The 14,720-nt window shown below is 27.3% G+C and overlaps 1 protein-coding gene across 1 annotated transcript in view; it reads left to right on the top strand.

Moving 5' to 3' along the window:
- The window catches only part of LOC123292624 (hemicentin-1), a 963,326-nt gene that overhangs the window by 875,242 nt on the left and 73,364 nt on the right, over window positions 1-14,720 (top strand). Inside the window, exon 6 of the mRNA XM_044873338.1 lies at window positions 14,248-14,420. Within this exon, the coding sequence (XP_044729273.1) occupies window positions 14,248-14,420 (173 nt within the window). The remainder of the gene's footprint in view (window positions 1-14,247; window positions 14,421-14,720) is intronic.

Below are 14,720 nucleotides of genomic sequence, written 5' to 3'. Positions count from 1 at the left end.
GTGGTAATAGCTATGCAAGAATTATATTTCTGATAAATTTAATTTTTCAATCACTTGACTTCGTAAACCACAATCCTTGATATCATTAAAAGTCGCCTGCTGTATAATTATATACTGAATCTTTTGATTTCAATTTTGTATTTTCATGATTTTGCAATCAATTGAATATCTCTAATTATTTAAAAAAAATTTTAATAATTTTTGGAAACAAAAATTAAATTTTTATATTTAAAAATATTTAAACTATTTAATAATGATAAAAAATTCCTGAAATTTAAACAAATAGGTAGCTCCACCTTGTATATGTGCCGTCACTGTGCAAACAAATTAGAACTAACTGGCAGATACCCGCCTACTTTGCTGGGCACTTTCAAAAAATTGGGAATTTTTTTTATCTCCAATGTCGATAAAACTTAGTATATAAGGTAATTTCGACCCAAAAAATACAAAAATCGGGTGTATTTGAAGACTGGTCGGATAGTTTTTGAGATACGGACTAAAATCGATCCAAATATTGCGATATCCCACAAACTCTGCATTGTAACTTATTATAGGTGAAATAATTTGTGTGTGTGTGTGTGTAATGTGACAGAGAAATTAACACTGTCTATACATGGTATTTCAACAATTAACTCAGTCAATTGTTTGTTTTCACTTGTTAAAATTATTTTTGAATAGAGGCATTAAAAGGTAACTAAATACTGTGGCCAGATTCGCAATTTTAAAGAAAATGATTTATCTCCGAAACGTTGAATGATGATTTTATCTGTTCTCAAACCTTTATACTGAATATAATAAATGTTTTATTGTTTTATTTGTGTACGTTTGAATACACAGATAATGTAGATTTTATATTATTTTAATATTAATATTGTACAAATAAATTTTTGATTGTCATCTTTAATTATTTGTTTATTAAATTCATAACAAATTTATTGCTTGTCATGAATTATATACTGAACAATATATATTGTGTTCTATTTACCGGTTATTTTGCGGTCCTATAGCGGCCGTTGGAACACAATAGCAAGCAAATTTTCATCAAAGACTGTTCAAAATGTTTTGTTTGAAAAAATTGGCTTGTTACAATTAAAAATATTCCTTTAATAAACCTACTACTACAGCCCAAAAAAATTTTTCAAATTTTTTGTTAGTATCTCCAAGTGCAAGTTTATAAACTGGCTTGAAACATAAGGATAAATTTTTGTTGACTTCGAGTTGAGACATAGTTATTGAAATAAATACAACGATACTCGAAATAAAATTTTATATTAAGAAATACTATTTACAAAATACAATTGAAAAACATACAACAGACTTACATGTCGCTAAATATCGATATTTCGATTGCAACGCAATCATCGTCAGTAGCTAAATTTATTCGTATTACACATTACAAACATTTTACACAAAATTAAAAATAAATAAGCAAAACATTACCAACAATTGCAGTAATACCACCAAACTTTTTGTTAACATTTCACAACAAATTATTTAGTGGGTTTGAAAAATTCTTTTATCGACCTCAATTCATATCTAAAATTCGGTATCGTTTGTAAAACGAGTGTGTCCAACTTTGCTATAGCTGACGAGAATTGTTTTATGGCTTGACATTTAACAGATATCCATTTTATCAATTCAGAGTAAGGTATAGGGCATTTATCCCACTTCACAGTCTTATTGCATTTTTATCCACAAGGCAGGCCATAACACTCTGAACTGGGATAAAGGTCCTATACCTGACTCTGAATTGATGTTTATCACTTGTTTCTTCTCTTTCATCTTCCATGATGTACTTGTAATACAATAAATAATAGTAATAAATTATTTTCCAGTGGAATATCAAATTTTTCGTCAAACAACTCATGTTTTTTAGATATTTAAATTTTTTACAAATTTATGGAAACGTTTTATATTGAACATCCCCTTATTAATAAATAATTGGAAACATTTGATTTAAATTCAAATATTGTGAATAATATAATAAAACTGCCATTTTATTACTAGCTAATAATTTTATTAAAAATGAATTTCATAAACCATCTATTAAATTAAAAATTCTATGTAAATAAAATATCAAAATATGTTTAGTAATTAATTTACCAATAAAAATTATATTTATTCGTTTCTGAACAAACTAATCAATGACAAAATTTATCAAAAATTTCACTGATTTATTTAACTTAATAAAATCGATGCGAATCGATCGAAAATGTTCTCCATATACCATAATTACGAAACCCAAAGATTACATTTTTTCCAACAGAGATTATATTTACAGAAAAAATGAAGCAAAACTATTGAAACAACAAATAGAAAGAAACGAAAAAAATACGAGTAGGTGGTTCAAATATTTGTGGTACATCTTCGTGTCCTATTTCATCGATACATTTATGTATGTATATATTTTTCAACTTCATATTTTTATTACGAAAACAATCGTTGGTAAATTTGTTTAAAATTTTATAAATTAAAATCCCTCGTACGTTTGATTTCATAATAAAACAAGTGAAAACAAACAATTGACTGAGTAAATTGTTGAAATACCATGTATAGCAATGTCGATGACGCAATCGTTGAATTTTTGACGTCATGTAAGTAAAGAAAGATATACAATCTAAGATAGTTACGCATTCATAACTGAAATTCCCATATAACACATACTATAAATTTACACCTAATTTGCTCCCTCGTGGGAAAACAGCGAAGTTTAAAGAAAAATGTTTCAAACAAAAGTTGTTTATTTTTTTATAAGGAACATTTAAACTTTAAACTTTAGTTCTATCTCTAAAGATTTAAAAGATGCGTCCTACGGACCCAAGGTCCAATTGGCCTATGTTGCTCATTTACTTTCACAACTACTTAAATAAATAATTTGTAAATAAATAAAATTATTATACTAATTTTAAATTAAAATAATGAATTATAATAATTAGATAATAATAATTGGAAACAATAAAATAATGGCTTTATTTTTAGCGAATTGCCGAAGGAAATGGAGCTATTGCTTTCGGACTTATGGTGGAATTCTGGGAAAATATGAAACCTTTGAAAAGCAAACCAGAAATAATTGCTCTCGCTTTATTATGATCTCACGGTCTATATAAGTACAATTTTTTAAAATAATATTTTATATTCATTTGTAGTTTTATGTTAATTATGTAGACTAGTAGTGTTGTTTAAAACTATGTAAATTTGTTTTTATCAGTTCAACTATTGTTTGTACAAAACAACATTACAAAAAATAATAACCAAACTCATAAAGATAAGAAAACTAATAATAATAACGTTTTCAGAAAACACTTGTCTGCCAATTATTATATTCTTGAGCAAAATCAATATTAAATTAGAGCACTTTTTTAAAATATGAATATTCCTACTCTAGAATATTCCTGTGATTCCAATATGAAGTTCCCATTGGAAATATTCCCTATACCCATTGGAAATATAAAAGAAATAATTAATCATTAGGCCACCAACAAAAAAACTCTGGTGAAACCTCTGAAATAGATAACGAAGACAATATTTATCTCTTTAAAACAATTTTATACTAGTGAGTTCCAACAGTTTCAAATAATTAGACCCGTCGGATAGGTTTTTTATTAAGGGTACAAACTTGTTGCAAATTTCTAAGAATCAATCAATGAAATCGTAATGAGAGTTTAGTAAAAGGCTACAATTTCTACCAAGTAGAATTTTTTCAATCGGTGTTTGTTTTAAATATTAATTTACACAGTGTGTCCCAGGATAGGGGTAACTATATACTTGTAAATTTTCTTATTTTGCATTTTAAGAAAAAAAGTCATGCTTTATAAAAATTTTGCTTATTCTGAAAAGTATGTAGGAATATTTAAAATTCCTAAATAATGTACAGGTAACCAAAAAATTGGTATCAATATTTATTTTTTTTTTTGTAAACTACCCATCCTGTTTATAAGTTGATAAAATTTTATTAATTTTCTTTTTAATTTTCTAACCTAGTCCACAAAAAAATACACTCTAAAAAATGATGCTATAATTAAAGTACACGGATTTTCTTGATATTTTGTATAGATTCATAAATTGTTAATTGCGAGCAAGTTTTTTGAATAACATTTTGTCAACTTATAAAAAGGAAGGGTAGTTTACCAAAAAGAAAAATAGTAATTTCAGTTTTTTGGCTACCCTGTACATTATTTAGAAGTTTTAAATATGCCTACATACTTTTCAGAATTAGCAAAAAATTTTTATAAAGAATGACTTGTTTTTTTTTTTTAATGAAAATAAGATCATTTATATAGTATAGTTTCCTCTATTCGGGGACACACTATATATTACATACCAATTTTTTTACAATGTTAAACGGTTCATAGCCATAACAATAATCCAATGTATAAAAAAAAACATTATATGTATATATATTTAATGTTATCTCCTATCAAATTCCGGACAATTAGCTGACATTCTGCATGACCAATTGTAATAATCGGCTGATTAATCGATACATTCCATTTACTTTATAGTATTATATGTAATATAAATGCATGACATCTAATACGTTTATCGAAATGTGTATACAGAGTGGCGCGAATGGAACGATAGGGGTTGAATTCTCAAGAAAGATTTTTATAGAGATAAATTTTATTTTCCAAATGGTGCCTTCTTGGTGAAACAAGTGTTAACTAGGTATTTTTAAACGAATCAACACTTTTTTAGCAAATTCTGAATCTTTACCTTAAAAAATCATCTCTTATTTTTTCTTCAATTTTTTTCCTAGACCTCAATTTTTTATCAACTGTTTTCAAATGTTTTCTGGATAAAAGGATCCACCAAGAAAATTTGTATCAAACAAATTCTCAAAATATTAATTTTTGTACAGGTTCTTATTTTTTATCGCAAAACATGTATTTTTTGTTTATAAAATTTTTTTCCTCTACATTTTCTGCCCTTAACGGTAAATTCAAATACCAAAAATTGAGTCTTAGCAAAAAAAGAAGGGGTTTTTAAGGGAAAAGAATCTGAATTTGCTACAAAAAATAGTCAGTTCTCGCTCTTGACAAATAAAACTAGACTCATTTTAATTTCCCCCGAAAATATGAAAATCTTCTTTTTAACCGTTTCTATACCATGTATATATGCTATATATCAAGGTATACTAAGTTTAGTCCCAAGTCTGTATAGCTTAAGATTATTGATGCTACGAATTAAATTTTGGTATATTTGTTCATAAAATCACCTAATTAGTCCATTTTCGGTTGTTCGTCCGTCCGTCTGTGAACACGATAACTCAAAAACGAAAACAGATATCAAGCTGAATTTCTTACAGCATAGGTACTCAGGACGTAAAATGTGAAGTCGAGCTAGTAAATTAGCAACATAGATCAATTGGGTCTTGGGTCCGTAGGACCCATCTTGTCAACCGTTAGAGACAGAACAAAAGTTTAAATGTTCCTTATAAAAAAATAAACAACTTTTGTTTGAAACATTTTTCGTAAACATCACTGTTCACCCGTGAGAGTGCAAATTAGGTATAGTATGTATTATATAGGAATATCAGTTTTATATGTGTAACATGTAGGTATGTATAACGTGACAGAGTAATTATAACAATATCTATACATAGCATTTCAATAATTAACTCAGTCATTTGTTTGTTTTCACTAATTTAACGTTACAATCCGTTTTTAGAAACTGGAAACTTTTAAAAAAATCATCCCATAATATAATATGATTTATTGCAATAATAATATTAATTTATACAAAAAAGTATATATCCAAATTTTTGAAACACCCAGTACATTAGCATGTAGTACCGAAGTACGTTATGCAAACATAACGTATTTTGTTCAAATGTTTAATTTATGTTTGACAATATACAGGTATATGTGTAACATACCAATACATTATAAATACATATAATGTTGTACTCATTTACATAAAACAAATTTTTATGTATGTTTAGTGAATATTTATAGATTGCATAGAAGTGAAAAACATTTTACAGAAAAATCGTTTAAAACGTTGTTAAAAATGGTATCACATAAAAATTGATCGTTTATTTTTAGTATGTACTTAATATTTATCAATAGATTTTCAATAGTTGTTCTTTTCTGTCTTCAGTTACTCTTATAGTACCATTGTTAAGATCCAATATTTAGCCAAACCTTGCAATTTATTTTTTTGGAGGGTGGTAGAAATTGGGGAGAGATTAGTAAGAAAGCAATGAAAAATGCTTTATATCTCACCATCTAGAAACTACACACAACGGTGTATAATCTATGACTTCTTGAGATATTAATTCTTATTTGTATGCCACTTAAAATTGAAGAACAAAATGCATTCTAGGCATTCCACAGTGTGTTGCATTTAAGATGAAGACACACTCACACTTTCGTCATTTATAGGAATATCACATAGTTATACAGGAAGATGGGTCACATTTTTTAAGATATTTTACCGAAACCGGAACCTTAAACTCAGCCTACTATAAATTGACAAATAGAACAAATTCTTAAAATTTTGCCGCGTGCCAGAGATGGTTTGAGATATCAAAAAAATTATTAGAAAAGTTGCATAGAATCTATTTTTAATGACTTGACAGGCTTGAAATAGAGAGAATGCCAAAACTTGTTACAGTTCTGTCATGTTTAGACTCCGTATTAAATTTTTTTTTTAACAATTTATGGTGATCCCAAGAAATTTGCTCTCCTCAAGCCATCTGTGAGGTTTAAAAATTACTACGAAACTCATGCCTGTATATTGCTCATGGAGTGATCGTATCTTAGAAGTTTATAGCCCCTTTTTCAAACCATCTTTTTCATATCTCCAACCCTGCATCATTCAAATTTAATTATTCAAGCTAACCAAATGTCAGCTAGAAGATCAACTGGGGATGATCTACGCCAGTGTCACAAAGGAGTGATGAAAGATGATATTTATTCACGTACCTGGTTTGAAAAGCTATATAAGTGGATTGATATGTGAAAAAAAACCGCAGTAATAAACACGTTGCTAGACTAATGAACCATTTTGTAATAGTTATTCAAAAATAAAGAAGGAATTTCGTTTATATTTCATGCAGGCCTGGATTGAAATAATGCGTCACATGGGCCATGGCAATAGGCGGCAAATTTTGGAGACGGCAATTGACAGAAAGATCAAAATATTTTTGCGTACCTACATGTGAATTTGATCTTAGACATGACGTAAAATGTTGGAAAAGAAAAATTTTATACTTATGAATTTCACAAACATATTTCTCAACCAAACGTATCAGTTTAAAATAATGATTGATGCGCGTTCTGAAATAATGACGAATTCTTAAGCATATAGCATCGATGGAAAAGATTGGCGTGGAATTTTTCTCTTCAGTTCAAATTGTATATGTATTTTATTGTATCCAAACTAGCTGAAGAAACTTAGGGTATTTTTTCCCATTGGTCAAGAGCGGCGCTTTGTGCATGCGGCTCTGATAACAAATATTTTTAATACAGATATTAAAAATATTTGAATGAATTTCAGTGAATATAAGTTTTATTTGGAAACATGGAATACCATTCACTCTGAAGAAGATACGATCTGCATGAAATTGAAAATTTTAGAATGGAATATATTTCAAATTTTCTCTGTAAAGGTAATAAATAATATGATCCATATACTTACAGTCTGTATACTAGCACAACAATAATGATACTATAATAAACAATGTTTTGAGCTAGAAGCATAACTAACTAATACGGGTATGTACGAATGGAATGCATATCGCAAATGATGAATACTAAAATAAATGAAACGTGCTTAGTATAATATTATTGTGTTTGTTTGATATTGTTTGATTAAGTAAATGTATTAATTACTATTTGTTTTGTATTATGATGAAGTATTCATCCTATTCTTTGTTGTAAAATTTTATGCAAAAATGAGCCAGTTTGTGTTACATAAGATATAACTCGCGTAAAGTAAGTAAGGAACAAATCTTATAAGATCCATTGTACTGCTAATATCTATTGAATAATATTTATATCTATTGAACCTTCTTTGTCTCGAATATGAATATCTATAGCCCTAAAAAACCTTACGATATTCCTGGGCAACACTTCATTTATTTCACTTGAGACATCAGTCAGTCAACATGTGATGGTGTCGTCTGAGAGAGAGAGGTTTTCACATTTACATAGAAAATGCGTATTCCAGTTTCCTCTTCTTTATGGCAAAATCTGCAAATATCGTTCCCAGTAAAACTGATTTTATGCACATATTTATTAAGTAAGACTACAATGTCTATCCCCAGTTACAAACGCTCTGAAGACTTTTTTTATGAATACTTTAATTAATGTTTGCCCAAGTGGTTAGACTCCTGTACTATCCTTTTGTCTATTTTTATTTTTATTAAAATTTTCCGCATCCCGAGAGATGATTCTGGACTTTTAATCGGAATACATGCACCCATGGTGGCTAATTTATCATCCTCTTCGTTTGTAATGATTCTGTTACAGTTTTCCAGATTTTTTGAGGATTTGATTCCACAAAACAATTTTTGCCTTAATTAACTTTTTAACTCTTGATTTAACTTAAGTAATTCAAGGACTTGACAAGAACTAATTTTTCAAGCGTTTTTATGTTAGGATGGTAAAATTTTCCAACAAATTTTAAATTTGTTATGGGTAATGTAATAAATTATAAGCGCCTGAATCTAGTTCCATAATGAAGGCAATTTTAAAACACGTCAAATATCATAATGCACAATTTTAAGTAAGTTTTTTGTTTTTGTTTTAATTGATCAATCTGATTGGTATTGGATAACAATTTAATTACGCATGTATTATGCTCGCCAAATCACAGGGTTGTAAGAGCAGCAGTTAATATTTTACGCGTTTTAAAATTTTTTGAAATCTCACTGTAATTCTCTTCTCATTGTAGATAGGCAATGCGTATTTCTCATATAACTCTAAAAAATTATTATATCTACAATAAAGCTCTGTGGAAATGATTATTTTGCGAAATACAGCTAGAAAATTCGTCTACCAATCAGTATATGATGTTTTATGAGTTGCTGAAATAAATAAAGTGCAGTAGTTTACCTTAAAAGACATAACGCATGAAGGAGATGCATAGAACCTCTCAAAATAACTGAACAGCTGGGAAACAATTGGTAAACTGTTTCTTACAATAAAAGTAATGGAGAAGAATTTTATAAAAGTCTACTGTAAGTAAAAAGTCCCCCAAAGATTTTTACTGACTCTATTTTTATTTTTTTAAATTTTTTCATTTTTTTTTTCACCGGATAAACGTCTGTGCCAAAAGTATATCTCCTGTCACTATAGGAACACTAGGTTAAGAAAATTCGTTCATATGGATTATTTTTTTGAAATCTTACCATTAAAACATTATATATATATATTACATAATATAAACTTGTTAATTAACTTATGAAGCATTACATATTATGTTATTCGTATGTACAGATAGAATACCTAATGCACCCAGCACATACAACAGATATATTGTAATACTAATAATACTTAGTACTAATATATGCTTTATTGAAATAGTAATTACTGATTATAATATACAAAAGATATGCATCATTCAAATTGGTCTTGACGGCAAAGATCAAAAGTCTCAGTTAGCACACTTTTAAGCTTCAAAATATTGACATAAAGTATATGTGCCATGGCTTATAGTAGTCGTTATATTCATAGTTGAAAAATCTTTGATGAAATTATACCCTTTTTGTAAAGACCTGTTCAAAAATAGCATTACATTCACAAATAAAAACAGATATTTTCGAGTGACTCACTTTGTGGATTCTCATATATAAAGGCTCTTAATGCTGCTTTAATTTTCATCCTCAGGCAAATATTAAGCCAGATATAAGCATCCGAAGTTAAAAGATAGATTTGACTACTTAGTGGAAGTGGGTTAGGTTACTTCAAATATATACTCACAGCTATAAGATTTTGATTTATTTCCACATTTATTCCCAAAAATTCATTTTTCAACGACAGTTTAATTTTGATTTATTTAAATTCAAAACACAGTGCTGTAGATAACTTTCAAAGTCATACTCATACACAAATTTTAAATTTATTTATTTTTGTTTTTTTCATGTCATTTCAAGAACGGATAGATAATAATATTGAAAAAAAAAAGAATGAAAACATAAAAAATTATGTAAATATTGTTATCGAAGAAGACTATTAAATATAGCATAGTAGATGTTAATGTCATAAAATCAATAGTAATTATCGCAAATAAATATCAGTGAAGGTGTAATATTATGAAAAATGAAATTTAAATTGAACTTATAATTACAAAATTAATGGAAAGTTTAATAATCTTCATTTTTTATTAATGACATGTATTTCAATTTTTAGGAGTATAAATATTTATATTAATTTTCTAAAATAATAATAGGTAGAAAGTATTTTGTTTTCACTCCGAAATTCCACTACATATTGATATTTTCAAATTTGATAATCCACCTGATTAAAATAACCTTTTCAAAATATGTAGGGATATAAGTGTGTATGTGTGAAGAGTTTTAATGTAGGAAATACAGGTTTAGGTATTATAGGGAGGAGGAAGGGTTGCAGTGTAGATATTGCAGGATTATATCTTGCAAAAAGATAACAAACGAAATCCTATCCCATGCTTAATAATACATCAAATTCTAAAACTGTAGAAGTTACTTTCGCCTAAGATGTTTTTCTTCTCCATTATTCTGCTTCTCGAACACAATAAATATGCAACACAACAGGTTTGCAAATAATAATAAAGGAATTATATTTATTTTCTTTATTTAATTTCACTTGTATGCATGCATGTTCTGGAATTTTGCAATCCATTTTGGTTTCCGATTTAGATGACATTTTACACACATATGTAAATCGGGTGGCAATGCATTTTAATGTTATGTTTCAAATAATAAATTTAAATAAAAAATACTGTTTTGGGGACTAACTTTTAACAAATTAAAAAATGGAAAATTATTTTTCTTATAAGTCACTCATATATGACTCTTGTAAAAGCTTGAAGAGCTCCAAATAATAAAAACAGATGGAAGTTCTGGGTAGAGGGCTTATTGATTGATTTATTGATTGAAATTTCTGAATGCAAGGTGTCTTGAGATTTAGTTTAACGTTTGGAAAAAGTTTTAGAATTATGTAAATCTGAAGATTTTTACAAAAACATTTTCTTTACTGACTAGACTTAAATTTTTGTGACCAAGTAGTAAAAACTAAAGTCAGGCTAAAATGCATAAATCGAGCGAATTGAAAGATTTATCATTTCTTCAAGATGTCAAGAAGGAAATTTAAAAACAGTTTCATAGTGGCATTTTTTTTTAAATAATTGTCATTTTTTGGCGAATTATTTTATCAAACAGACGTTTTAAGTTGCTCATAACGAGATGATGACAAAAAAGTTCGATTATTATTTTTTCATGTCTACTAAGTAAATTTTTAATTACTAGAACATTATTATTTTTGTGTCTTTGTGAATAAACAAAAATTAAAATTTTTTTATCGTATTTGTTTCTTTCACAAAGATATCTGAATCTAGATCAAAAATATGTACCCTCGTTCATCATATTTAATTTAATAATATTCAAAAAAAAACTTTCAGCTCTACACTAGATCTCTGTTATAAACATACCCAATTATTAATTTGATATGATTGACTATTTATTTCATTACTATTCAAAATAGTCTGATAATTCTAATAGTCCATATTTAAATAAAACAATTGATAAATGCATTCATAAATTCAGTATCAGTATATGTTATATTATTTATAATATATGATGTCTGTCATATATTTATCTATATAATTATTAAAAAAGATTTTTGTATGTGCGTGCATCACTAGAAAACAGCTAAAAAAATACTAGACTAGATATAAATACTAATACTAAACTAGAAAACAGCTAAAGAAATTTTCGGCATACGTTTTATAACCTGTAAAATGTATAAACACCACTTTTAGATTCATTTCTGTGTTTAAGCATGTATGTAAGTACGATCGAAGATATTTTTTAGTGAACAATTTTTCGTAAGTAAAAATCTGATTGAAATTTTGCTGTTATTATCAAGAAACGAGAAACTTCGATAATTAGTAAAGTTATATAAAATCACATAAACAAGAATTGATCTCATTTTATGTATTTGTATTCTCTTTAAAAACTGTTTTTCAAGTGCCGGGTATTGATCTCAGTAACTCTTGCATAGTAGGCGTGCATTTCATTTTTAAGCACACATCTCTATTAGAATAAAATAATTAACATTCATCATCTGGGAGGTTGAATGTGTAACTATAAAAGTTTCAGTTACATAACCAATTTTTTTTTTCGTAAATATTCATTGATTAGGCAACTGCATATTTCGAGAGGACAACGATAACTCATTGTAGTTATCACTTAGAAGGAATATTGTGACAAGAATTGTTTTATCTTATTCAATGGGAATTGTTTGATTTCTACCATTATATTCGTGTGTTCCAGTATGTTTCTTAATATAACGCCTTCAATTAATGCTCTAAAAACAGGATAAAACTAGGCCTTTTGAGTGCTATGACTCTCTTGTACTGGGATAACAAGAATGCAGTAAAAATAGATGTAATACCTGATAGTCACTTGATCTATATTCTCTTTTAAATAAAAACCATTTTATAAATATATAACAATTTCTTTGATGTGTATACAACTACAACTGTATTATAAAAAGCATAAATGCAGTTATAGATGCACTTCAAAGAAGTTGTTATATATAGAAGTGGAGTGGGCCGATGAAACAAAGTTAGTTAATTTTATAGTTTTGTAAAAGTTTTGTAAAGTTGATATCTTCAAGCCAAGGTAAAAGATTGGGGCCTCTAGACATACTTGATTTTATACAGAGTTTGCGTACGTAAGTCGCGAGCATCAGCTATTATAACGTATAAAACATACATATTATTTACAAATAAATTGTATTTTATATATAACGTATTATATTAATATTTAATAATCATATATGAATAATAATAATAATAATAATAATGCTGATTTTGAATGGTATTTTAAATATCAATTTATTCTAGTAATACAGAACTTTTACCTACTCAATATTTTATTATAATAAAATGTCGATATTTGTGATTTATCCAATTAGTATTAAAAATTAATTAGTTAATTCAAAACAATTGAATTCTGTATAATATAATGTGTTGTTTTAAATCAATACTTATTATTTATACCTATTATTTTATGCCCACGTTGTGTCGTTATCAACGCTAATATTTCATTTTTTTTTCATCACACCTCGTTAAACATGTTATTAAGGCTAAATTATAAATTAAATTATTTTAATTAGATATTAATCTACTTTAATATCATAGTTTAAGAGCAAAGTACGAATAACACCCTTGATGTATAAAATATGTGAAAACTAGTAAAAATAATTGTCTGAATTAATTGTTAAAATACCTATAGTATTAAATATCAGTACTTCTATTATTTTTAAGCTGTAAAAATTTCAGCTTGATATCTTTTTTTCGTTTTTGAGTTATCGTTCTCAGAGACGAATGGCAGGACAGAAGAAAATGGACCAATTATTAGATGTATGAACACCTATACCAAAATTTTGTTTATAGCATCAATATTGTTGCAAACTCGGGACTAAACTTAATGTACTATGTATAATTCAAATATACATGGTATAAAAACCGTAAAAATGCTTTCCTAAAAAACAGAAGATGCTTTTAAGTAGAAAATAAACTTTTTTTTTTTTAAATGGTACAGAAAAGTGAAATTTTCAAAATTTAGTATATATGGGAAAAAAAAGCTTCTTTAAGCATTTATCAAGTGAACAAGACTACGAAAACAAACAAAAAATACTCAATAAAAAGTATTTAAATCTGAAATTCAATAAAAAAACGAATTTAATTTATTTTAGAAAATTTCAAAGAAGGTCGTAGCTTCAAGATAGTCCTGTTTAAGAAATTAGTCAACATATTTTTATTTCAGATGTAAATATTTCAATTAAAAAAATTTATAATCCAGTTAGAATTTATAATTTTCTCGTATAAACCTTTCAATAAAAATTATAAAATATATTTCGAATTTAAAATACATCCAGCTAAGTCCTATTATACCTGGAAACAAAGCATATATTTACCTATATTAATACCTATTCTAATACATCTCTCTGTAGATAGATAGACATAGAAAATCTTTTGATATTTTCGAATTAATTTAATTTAATATTTACTTTGTGTTATATGTTTGATTTTCAGTACGACCAACAGATATAAAATTAACTGGCGTGGAAAAGCACGTAGTAAAGGGTACAAATGTTTTATTAGAATGCAATGTTCGGGGAGCACGACCTGCTGCTAATGTTACATGGTATAATGGTACAAAACCAATGAAGGAGATAAGCGAAATAAATACGAAGCAAACACAAAATGTAAGTATTAATACATTAATGTTGTTACTTTTACTACTCTAATGGCTTTAACTGAACAGTAATGTAGGTATTGTTAAGTTAAATCTTTTAATGTCCTTCTTTACAATTATTGTACATAGATACTATTATTAAAATGGCATTATTAGGGTTCCGACATCAAAGATTCAAAAAGGAACCATTATAATTTCACCATGACCGGTGTTACAAAAAATTATATTTTGAAAAACATATTACTCGTTGAATTGGTTGGATGGTTGATTTGGTCTTTATGAGTAGAAAAATGTAATGGAAAATTCTTGT

The sequence above is a fragment of the Chrysoperla carnea genome, chromosome 2, assembly GCF_905475395.1.
Source record: "Chrysoperla carnea chromosome 2, inChrCarn1.1, whole genome shotgun sequence".
NCBI classification, from domain to species: Eukaryota; Metazoa; Arthropoda; class Insecta; order Neuroptera; family Chrysopidae; genus Chrysoperla; species Chrysoperla carnea.
This window is presented reverse-complemented; position numbering and strand designations above follow the sequence as displayed.